The 12098-nt window shown below is 37.8% G+C and overlaps 1 protein-coding gene across 1 annotated transcript in view; it reads right to left on the bottom strand.

Annotated features, from left to right (window-relative positions):
- Window positions 1-4857: 4857 nt before the first annotated feature.
- Window positions 4858-12098, bottom strand: part of LOC117317018 (WASH complex subunit 2-like) — a 47687-nt gene continuing 40446 nt past the window's right edge. Inside the window, exons 38-42 of the mRNA XM_033871796.1 lie at window positions 10982-11107; window positions 9521-10178; window positions 8680-8780; window positions 7541-7739; window positions 4858-6391 (exon numbers count right to left, since the gene is read on the bottom strand). Coding sequence (XP_033727687.1) covers window positions 6255-6391; window positions 7541-7739; window positions 8680-8780; window positions 9521-10178; window positions 10982-11107 — 1221 coding nt within the window. The 3' untranslated portion in view covers window positions 4858-6254. The remainder of the gene's footprint in view (window positions 6392-7540; window positions 7740-8679; window positions 8781-9520; window positions 10179-10981; window positions 11108-12098) is intronic.

Genomic DNA, 12098 nt, shown 5'->3' with positions numbered 1-12098 from the left:
CCTACATCACTGTTAAACCTGTATTAAAGAACCACCCTCACTGTTAACCCTGTAGTAAAGAACCACCCTCACTGTTAACCTGTATTAAAGAACCACCTTCACAATCAAACCTGTATTAAAGAACCACCCTCACTGTTAAACCTGTATTAAAGAACCACCCTCACAATCAAACCTGTATTAAAGAACCACCCTCACTGTTAAACCTGTATTAAAGAACCACCCTCACTGTTAAACCTGTATTAAAGAACCACCCTCACTGTTAAACCTGTATTAAAGAACCACCCTCACCATTAAACCTGTATTAAAGAACCACCCTCACTGTTAACCTGTATTAAAGACCCACCCTCACCATTAAACCTGTATTAAAGAACCACCCTACCCTCACCATTAAACCTGTATTAAAGGACCACCCTCACCATTAAACCTGTATTAAAGGACCACCCTCACCATTAAACCTGTATTAAAGAACCACCCTCACTGTTAACCTGTATTAAAGAACCACCCTCACTGTTAACCTGTATTAAAGAACCACCCTCACCATTAAACCTGTATTAAAGAACCACCCTCACCGTTAAACCTGTATTAAAGAACCACCCTCACTATTAAACCTGTATTAAAGGACCATCCTTACTGTTAATCCTGTATTCCAGGACCACCCTTATTGTTAGACTTGTATTTAAGGACCACCCTCACTGTTAATCCTGTATTAATGGACCACCCCACTGTTGAACTCGTTTTCAGAATTCATATTTAAGTGGTCATCTATTACAGGATTTCCCTTAGTACAGGTTTTGTTGATAATGAAAGTCCAAACAATGTTTTTACCAATCAAAATACATTTATTTTCATTTGTTAAAGATAAATACAATAAAAATGTATATATTTACAATGTATATACATCAACAACAATGGTCCATTCCATAAAGAAAGTCTGGACAGGAAATTTACATCTAATCAATCATTTATCATCAACACCGACAGGAAATTTACATCTGATCATTCCCTCATCGTAAGCCCAGACAGGAAATTTACATCTAATCATTCACTTATCGCCAACACTGACAGGAAATTTACATCTAATCATTCACTTATCGTTAGCCCAGACAGGAAATTTACATCTAATCATTCACTTATCGCCAACACTGACAGGAAATTTACATCTAATCATTCACTTATCGTCAACACTGACAGGAAATCCAATCTAATCATGCACTTATCGTCAACACTGACAGGAAATTTACATCTAATCATTCACTTATCGTCAACACAGACAGGAAATTCACATCTAATCATTCACTTATCGTCAAAACTGACAGGAAATTTACATCTAATCATTCACTTATCGCCAACACTGACAGGAAATCCAATCTAATCATTCACTTATCGTCAACACTGACAGGAAATTTACATCTAATCATTCACTTATCGTTAACCCAGACAGGAAATTTACATCTAATCATTCACTTATCGTCAACACTGACAGGAAATTCACATCTAATCATTCACTTATCGTCAACACTGACAGGAAATTCACATCTAATCATTCACTTATCGTCAACCCAGACAGGAAATTTACATCTAATCATTCACTTATCGTCAACACTGACAGGAAATTTACATCTAATCATTCACTTATCGTCAACACTGACAGGAAATTTACATCTAATCATTCACTTATCGTCAACACAGACAGGAAATTTACATCTTATCATTCACTTATCGTCAACACTGACAGGAAATTTACATCTAATCATTCACTTATCGTCAACACTGACAGGAAATTTACATCTAATCATTCACTTATCGTCAACACTGACAGGAAATTCACATCTAATCATTCACTTATTATCAACCAAGACAGGAAATTCACATCCAATCATTCACTTATCGTCAGTGCGGTAAGGAAATTCAAATCGAAACATTCACTTATCGTCGACACAGACAGGAAATTTACATCTGATCATTCCCTCATCGTTAGCCCAGACAGGAAATTTACATCTTATCATTCTCTTATCGCCAACACTGACAGGAAATTTACTTCTAATTGTTCACTTAACGTTAGCCCAGACAGGAAATTTTCCAATGTTTTGTATTTGAAGAGGAATGTTCCATCCAATCATATGTACACTCAGGCAGAAAAGATTACATTGTGTCATACACTCAGACATGAAATTTTCATTACATCATCCACTCGGACAGGTGATTTATTTTGGAGGGAATGGTGAGTTCTAGAACTGTAATCAATCTGTGTTTAAGTGAGAATGCTCGTATCACTAATTTTATACAATCTTAAGTAAATAAAGCAGGATATTCCCAAATACCCAAAAATCTAGCGTATTATTGGTGTGTAAGGATAAAGTTCCATTTTGTTTTTTATACGAGGCACTGTGTACCAGTAGATAAATATAAGTATCGTATTACAGGACTGTAGTAAATGTAAATTTGATTTATTTTACAACAATTGCGAAACAAGTTATATCAAAATATATCAATCGCATTTGCTAGCCCGGATTGAAGTGTTCGAGGAGTCTTACTATGTGAGGATGCTGAAGAACCCTGAGAAAACCCACGTTATCGGGCAGGTAACCCCATAACATTACCAGTCTGATAGGGGGATCGAACCCCGGCCCCCAGGTGAAAGGTACTGTAGCACCCAACCATCCTGGTCTGTAGTATACAATACATTCTATTTACACGGCAGAGTATCATAGTTACTATTGCACAAAAATGTATTTCATGACTTGTAAATCCATCATAGTTCAATATTTATTAATCATACATTCGTAGTTGTGATACAGGATTTTAAGCAAATTCAGAAGTCAAATCATACACAAAGTTTGGTGTACACGTACATACCGAGGGAGTCATCTGGCCTACCCGTGTCAGTTTGTGTTTCTCTCTCATGGTTGTGTCCTTAGGCAAGACACTTTACCCTAATTGCTTTGAATGGCATTCAATGGGCCTCCCGTATGTTGTTCAGTGAAGTAGTCACCAACTACTACCAACTACTACAAGGAGACCCCCACCCAAAAATGCTGTTCATGGGGTAATAAACCCAGCAAATAAACAAACAAAAACAACAAACAAATCTAGTGAGAAGAGTTACAGTTGGACGGATGAAAAAAAAACATTTTACACCATTACTACGGTTTACTTGACAGCAGGTTGTAAGTTTCTCTGTAAATATTTTTGAACATTAGCTTCTTGGAAAACATGGAAAACCTATGTTAGGCTGTAGAAAAATACCTTATTTCCAAAAATATAAGTAAATTTACGTAAAACACTGACAGTCAAAAAAGTTACTTAAATTTTTTCAGACATTGTGAAATCCATTTCCTTTATTTGGACTAAAACACTTCCACCATGTCCTGACAAACAAGATTCTACTGTACACATAAACCTCAGTGTCTGGACTAACAAGGTTCTACTGTACACACAAACCAAAGTGTCCAGACTAACAAGGTTCTACTGTACACATAAACCTCAATGTCCAGACTACCAAGGTTCTACTGTACACACAAACCAAAGTGTCCTGACTACCAAGGTTCCACTGTACACACAAACCTCAGTGTCCAGACTAACAAGGTTCTACTGTACACACAAACCTCAGTGTCCAGACTAACAAGGTTCTACTGTACACATAAACCTCAGTGTCCAGACTAACAAGGTTCTACTGTACACATAAACCTCAGTGTCTGGACTAACAAGGTTCTACTGTACACACAAACCTCAGTGTCCAGACTAACAAGGTTCTACTGTACACATAAACCAAAGTGTCCTGACTACCAAGGTTCTACTGTACACATAAACCTCAGTGTCCAGACTAACAAGGTTCTACTGTACACATAAACCTCAGTGTCTGGACTAACAAGGTTCTACTGTACACACAAACCTCAGTGTCCACACAAACAAGGCTTTACTGTACACATAAACCAAAGTGTCCTGACTACCAAGGTTCTACTGTACACACAAACCTCAGTGTCCGGACTAACAAGGTTCTACTGTACACACAAACCTCAGTGTCCAGACTAACAAGGTTCTACTGTACACACAAACCTCAGTGTCCGGACTAACAAGGTTCTACTGTACACATAAACCTCAGTGTCCAGACTAACAAGGTTCTACTGTAAACACAAACCAAAGTGTCCAGACTAACAAGGTTCTACTGTACACATAAACCTCAGTGTCCAGACTACCAAGGTTCTACTGTACACACAAACCTCAGTGTCCTGACTACCAAGGTTCTACTGTACTTACAAACCTCAGTGTCGGGACTAACAAGGTTCTACTGTACACACAAACCAAAGTGTCCAGACTACCAAGGTTCTACTGTACACACAAACCTCAGTGTCCTGACTACCAAGGTTCTACTGTAAACACAAACCAAAGTGTCCAGACTAACAAGGTTCTACTGTACACATAAACCTCAGTGTCCAGACTACCAAGGTTCTACTGTACACACAAACCTCAGTGTCCTGACTAACAAGGTTCTACTGTACACACAAACCTCAGTGTCCACACAAACAAGGCTTTACTGTACACACAAACCTCAGTGTCAGGACTAACAAGGTTCTACTGTACACACAAACCTCAGTGTCAGGACTAACAAGGTTCTACTGTTAATACAAACCTCAGTGTCCAGACTAACAAGGTTCTACTGTACACACAAACCAAAATGTTTGATTTAGTAAGGTTTCAATATATCACTAACCCATTCTATTTTCTATGAAATAGGGCTTAGTTGAAATATTACCTTTATGCTTCGATAAGATTTTCATGACTCAAATGTGTATGCATTATCCAGGTTGTATCTTCATACATATTCATGAGCAGGAGGAAATGGCAGTATTTTCATACATATTCATGCTAGAAGAGAATGGCAGTATTTTCATACATATTCATGCTAGAAGAGAATGGCAGTATTTTCATACATATTCATGCTAGAAGAGAATGGCAGTATTTTCATACATATTCATGAGCAGAAGGAAATGGGCTGTATCGTATCCTCATACATATTCATAGATAGAAGGAAATGGGCTAAATTACTGGGTGGTTATTCCCATACTCACAGAGGGAAATAAACTACATTCTCATACATATTCATAGTCCAAGATAACTCCACTGCATTTTCATAAAAACAGATGGAATTCAAATACATTCTCATACACACAGAGGGAACTTAACTGCATTCTCATGAATATTTATAGTCCAACAGACCTGAACTGCACTCTCATCAATATTCATAGTCCAAGAGAACTCAACTGCATTTTCATACACACACATGGAATTCAAATGCATTCTCATACATATTCATAGTCCAAGAGACCTGAACTGCATTCTCATACATATTCACAAACTCAGATAACTGCATGAACTGTACATACATACCCTTGGTATTCATAGAGGGAAGTGGACCATAACAGGATAGTGACAGGGAGCTAGACTGTGACTCATCATTGTACATTATGAATTAAATCTCCACAGTAAAAATAGGCCAATCTTCTGACAATGTCCAGAATGGGTACATGTTATAGTGAGGATAATAAAAACTGCAGACAAGACCTATTCTGTTGCTCAGTATAATCATTCACTGATCCAGAGGTTGTGAAGCCATGTTGATAGTTAGAGTAGTCATGAATTCCTGACCTATTCAAGGTAAGGTTGTGTTGTTCTCCAAATTAAATATTTAAATTAGAGGTCAAAGTGCCCTATGAAATCACTCCATTCCTGGTCAAGGTAAGGTTATTTTGTTCTCCAAATTAAATATTTAAATTAGAGGTCAAAGTGCCCTATGAAATCACTCCATTCTTGGTCAAGGTAAGGTTATATTGTTCTCCAAATTAAATATTTAAATTAGAGGTCATAGCGCCCTATGAAATCACTCCATTCCTGGTCAAGGTAAGGTTATATTGTTCTCCAAATTAAATATTTAAATTAGAGGTCATAGCGCCCTATGAAATCACTCCATTCCTGGTCAAGGTAAGGTTATATTGTTCTCCAAGTTAAATATCTAAGATAGAGGTCAATAGCGCCCTATGAAATCACTCCATTTCTAGTCAAGGGAAGTTGTTTTGTCCTCCAAATTAAATATTACTAAACTACTCCAGAATGTCTTATACTGAAAGCCAAGTGTTAAAGACAACAGTAATCATTTCTCAGTCAAGGTTGTCACCGAGTAGATCACAAGGTTATTTGTTCAAGGTCATATATTTTAAGTTCCATGGAGGCCATCTTGTGTGAATCTTATTGATAATCTAAATGTTGCCGAGTGGATCATCAAATATGTCATTAGAGTCGACAGCAGTTTTTTTCTCAGCAGCTGTTGTTGTTTTTTTGCTTTTCTCCTTTTTAGTTGTCTTGGTTTTTGGCGTACCACTAGCAAAGATGTCATCTGCAACAGAAAAGACACACAAATTCAACTTTTAAAGTTTTCTTCATAGATATTACAGAATTGATGAGTATAGATCCAGCAATGGGTATTTGTATTAGTAAAAAAGTTTTAATATTTAATTTTTTTTAAGAAGAAACACTTGAAGTAAGGGATTATGGTTTTAAAGAACTGTTTAACTTTGATATGGATATATAGGTCATAGGCCTGTGTCCATTATCAGTCCCCAATTAGTGAAATCATAGGAACTATAGGTTTCCTCTCTGTCCGTCTTGTACGTATGTTCGCCGTGCCAAAGTTTGTCAGCGTTCTAGCGGCTTCATTCCTTGAGGGATTTGGATCAAACGTCACACAATGATAAAGGACCATGATATCTCAACAGGTTGGGAGTTTCTGGGTTTTCAGGTCAATGTTGCTATCGGAGGCCGGGATATAATGCTAGTATCTTATTTATCATCTCATTAACACAATGGATCGGACAAGGTATGACTCAGGATTTCTTACCACTGAAACAGGTTTCAGTTTTTAAAACCAGGATTTGCTTTTTGAGACTTGTGTTGAGGATCAAGGAAACATTGCTAACAATACATTTCTTAGCTTAAAAAATCTTCAGCACAAAATAACAAGAGATCCCAGAGGGATATCGGCACCCAATGTGAAATGACTTTTATTGGGTCTATGTAAAAGCGACACAGAGAGTAAAAGTGACGCAGAGAGGAAGAGCGAAGCACAGAGTAAAAGTGACGTACAGAGTAAGAGCGATGCAGAGAGTAAGAGTGACACACAGAGTAAAAGTGACGAACAGAGTAAGAGCGATGCAGAGAGTAAGAGCGATGCAGAGAGTAAGAGTGACGCACAAAGTAAAAGTGACGAACAGAGTAAGAGCGATGCAGAGAGTAAGAGCGACGCAGAGTAAGAACGACGCACAGAGTGAGAACGACGCACAGAGTGAGAATGACGCACAGAGTTAGAACGACCCACAGAGTGAGAACGACGCAGAGTAAGAGCGACGCACAGAGTGAGAACGACGCACAGAGTGAGAGCAACGCACAGAGTGAGAACGACGCACAGAGTAAGAGTGACGCACAGAGTGAGAACGACGCACAGAGTGAGAGCAACGCACAGACCACATGTGATCTCTAGAGAACATACCTAGACCATCTGTATCTTTAAATAAACTCTTTGAGCCTGTAGTTGTAGTCTTTTTCTTCTTTTTCTCCTTGGGTTTAGATGCCGGAACATCAGCAAAAATGTCGGTGTTGTCATTAAACAAATCCTCGTCTTTTGTCTTTGGGGCTCGCTTCACTTGACGCCTCTTTTTTTCCACGGACTTTCCAAAAAGGTCATCATCCTGAAAATAAATTGTGGAATTTTGTGTATTCTTTATGTTAATGAGTAACAAAATCCATACTACCATTGTAAAAAGAAGGAGTAACGATAAATAATCCCCGTCAGGCCTCAAACTAATGACCTCTCTCTCTCAAGCAAACATCCTACCACTAGGCTAAAGGGAAATTCCCACTTGTCTGAGCTAGTAAGGTGATCTAAAAAATAGTATACTCTCTACTTTTACACTACTCCCTCCTTACAAAGTCTTCTCCCCCAAAGACAACCATAACCCAGGTTCTTTAGCTCCAAGGAAGCCTCTCAACCTCCTATAGTTTTCACTTAGAGTGGTCAACGGCATTAAATCTGTATTAGGAAGGAGTCATGAAAAATATCCTGCCCACGTCGGGGCTGGAACTAGCAACCTCTCACTCTTGAGGCGAACGTCCTACCACAAGATAAAGAGAAATTCCTGATAACCTGAGCTAGTTATAAGATGACCCTATACCCCCTAGTTTTACACTCCGGCTCTTTGTCCAGTAAACTGAACCACATTATCTGTACTTTAACTTTACTCCTTTTAGATTCAGAATCAATGTAACGGCCTACAACTTCTTGCTTAGTTATAAAAAGAGGCCAATGGGCCTTAACAGTCATCTGAGTTTTAAAATATTTCAGTTAATTTGACCCTTTTTGTATTTATAAGGTGGAGTGCTATTTTTAGACACATTCTACATATTTATAAGGCGGAATGCTATTTTAAGACACATTCTACATATTTATAAGGCGGAGTGCTATTTCAATCCACATCCAATGTATTTATAAGGCCCTCATTGAAAATTGAAGTTTTTTTTTTACAATATAAGCTGGATTTCTACCAGGGTATTTAAAACACTGTTTCTTTTAGTTTGTGATGTCCTCATCCCTGGAAGGTTCACTTCCTATCGTTTCTGCCGTGGACTTACCTCCCCTTGATTTGGTTTTTCTATTTTTTTCACAGTGTCTGTGGCTCCAGCAAATATGTCATCATTGTTCATCTGATCTTTTTCAGCTACCGATTTTTCTCCTGAAATATTTAACAGTGTAATCAGTGACCTTAAAGAAAGACATCTCTTACTTGGTTTGTTTTGTTTAACGTCCTATTAACAGCCAGGGTTATTTAAGGACGTGCCAGGTTTTGGAGGTGGAGGAAAGCCAGAGTACCCGGAGAAAAACCACCGGCCTACGGTCAGTACCTGGCAACTGCCCCACGTAGGTTTCAAACTTGCAACCCAGAGGTGGAGGGCTAGTGATTAAGTGCCGTGACACCTTAACCACTCGGCCACCGCAGCCCCTACATCTCGTACACAAGCCTGTTAGTCCAAGCGTGACCATTGATTCTTTAATCTTGACCAAAACTTAAAATAATGAAATGCCCAAAGGGCAATAAGCTTTTGAAAAAAAAAAATTTCATCAAAATGTTGTTAAGGAAAGCACACCAATAAATCATGATTATAAAGCCAACTTTTCAAAATGTTTGGATGAAAAATGTTGGAAGAAGATCTCCGAAAAAACAAAAGTTGAAATCAGCCATATAGAATGGGATACCATAAAACTGCTGTCAAATTTTGACGAACTATAAACAATGCCATATATACAATGGTATGTAGGGATTTTACTACAATGAACCCACGTTGGAAAGATTTCATCACAAGAGTTTTTTTATGGCTGTAAAGTTAATGATTTAAACTGTCCATCATCTGATGTTGGTGGACTCAAAAAAGCTCTGAAGCACGCCCTTGATTTAGCTGTACCGGTTACACCTACCTGTTTTCTTTGGTGTACTAGCAAATATATCTCCATCACCCGAGAGATCGTGTTTAGACATGCCATTAGAGGGAAGCACTTTAGAGCTAGTTGGTGAATTTGATGAGAACAAATCGTCGTCATTCGGCGACTGTTTTGACACTTTTGGTGCGGAAAATATATCATCTGTAACGGACGATTTAGAAGATTTAGAAGACGGCTTTGGTGCGAACAAGTCATCATCATCGTCGTCTTTTGTCACTATTGCACTTGGTTTCTTAGATGATTTCCTAGAGGACACATCAAATACATCCTCGCTAGGCGCTGGTTTCACAACAGACTTGGGCGGACTGCCAAACAAATCATCCTCCTTCACTTTTTTTGTTTTTGCGGTTTTTGTACCAGAAGAGAAAGCTCCACTTGAGAATATGTCATTTTCTTCAATAACAGGAGCTGCCTTCACAGATGACGCAGAACCACCATCCAATAAATCGTCATTGCCAAAAATATCGGAAGTTGGCTGTGGCACTCTATCATTCACAACGGTTTTCGGCTTTTCTTTGGCAATATCACCACCAGGTGGAGACATTGGTGTAAACAGATCACTACTGCCGTCTCCCTGTGAATGACGAGCCATTCGACTGGGAGGGCGGCGTTTAGTTTGTATTCTGGCACGATCCTTAAAAAAAAATAATAATAATTTACAACAAATATTCTTTAATTGTTTTTATATTCAAAAACATTCTCATGAATGACAAATTTTCTTAAGTTTTAAAGAGAAGATAACTTCTGATATATTTTTTGTTTTATTTTAGTGTATAAAATTACCTGTTAACTTTCTTTAGAATCATCTTTAGAATACTTCATTATACTACCAGAAAATGTTTCACTATGTCAGAAAATGTTCAATCTATCAGAAAATTTTGTTTAAAATCAGAATACCAGATAATTATATATCAAAAGAATAGAATACTCCCGAAAAGTATACACATATCTTTTGTTATGAATTATTGCAGTTTTATCGGGGACTATATCTCACTCGAAATGTTTCAACTATAAAAATATCGAGTGGCCTGTTGTTACATAATATTTCAATTTCCTGCCTGAGATATGTTATACACATAGCCCCTACGACAGCTTTTGGTTTGTTTTTGTTTAACGTCCTATTAACAGCCAGGGTCATTTAAGGACGTGCCAGGTTTGGAGGTGGAGGAAAGCCGGAGTACCCGGAGAAAAACCACCGGCCTACGGTCAGTACCTGGCAACTGCCCCACGTAGGTTTCGAACTCGCAACCCAGAGGTGGAGGACTAGTGTTAAAGTGTCGGGACACCTTAACCACTCGGCCACCGCGGCCCCTTTTTGGGGGGGAAGGGAACAACGTTTCCTGATATCAAAAACACATTTAAAATATTTTCATAAAAAATTCACTTTGAAGATATTCGGTGAGTGATCAAGTTTTGAGACGGGATCTGTTTCCTTACTTTTGAGGCACTGTGTAGAGTTTTAACGTCAGCGGGCTGGTCAAATCCTATAGCTACTGGCTCCGGTTCCTTTACGGGTGGGGCCGCCCCAGGGAGTAAAGCCGCAGGGTTAATACCTATGTTAGCCTGCAACATGTAATAGAACATCAATGATCATGACATACATGAAAATCTGTAATAGGGTAACATCAAAAAATATCTTTCTTAATTCAAAATTAAACAATCAATTCCACAGATTAGCAAACTAATACCTGTGTTGGGTTCTGGTTTCAGAAGATAATTAGATTAGGCTTTTTATTCATTTAAAAAAAAAAAAAAAAATCTGTTTTTCTTGCTTATCCCTTATATTGCTCAATGAGATAAAAAAACAACAATTTACTTTAAACTAAAGAGTGTCAGCAATATCACATAATCAATAAGATATCATTGTTTTATATAACTGAAAATTGTTTAAAGGCACTTGATAAACTTGTATTACTGATGTTATCCTTAAAGAAGCCCACTCCTTCAGTGTAGAAGTTTAGTAACATATTTATCCTCAAAGAAGCCCACTCCTTCAGTGTAGAAGTTTAGTACCATATTTATCCTCAATAACTTCAGTGTAGAAATTTAGTAACATATTTATCCTCAAATAAGCCCACTCCTTCAGTGAAGAAGTTTAGTACCATATTTATCCTTAAATAAGCCCACTCCTTCAGTGTAGAAGCTTAGTACCATATTTATCCTCAAATAAGCCCAATCCTTCAGTGTAGAAGTTTAGTAAAATATTAAGCCTCAATAACTTCAGTGTAGAAGTTTAGTACCATATTTATCCTCAAATAAGCCCACTCCTTTAGTGTACAAGTTTAGTACCATATTTATCATTAAATAAGCCCAATCCTACAGTGTAGAAATTTAGTAAAATATATTTGTGAATAAATACAGTTTTAATTTTACTTTTTATGGATTCAAACAAAACAAGACACATACATACCAACTTAAAGGAATTCCCATCGGGGGGGGGGGGGGGGGGGGGGGGCATGTTCAAATGTTAAAGTCAGTGAAAAGTACATTTCCAGGCTCCTATAGACTCGATTTTTGTTGATCAATTGGATTTCAAGCATTATGTACTATAAGA

Source organism: Pecten maximus, chromosome 18, assembly GCF_902652985.1.
Source record: "Pecten maximus chromosome 18, xPecMax1.1, whole genome shotgun sequence".
NCBI classification, from domain to species: Eukaryota; Metazoa; Mollusca; class Bivalvia; order Pectinida; family Pectinidae; genus Pecten; species Pecten maximus.
This window is presented reverse-complemented; position numbering and strand designations above follow the sequence as displayed.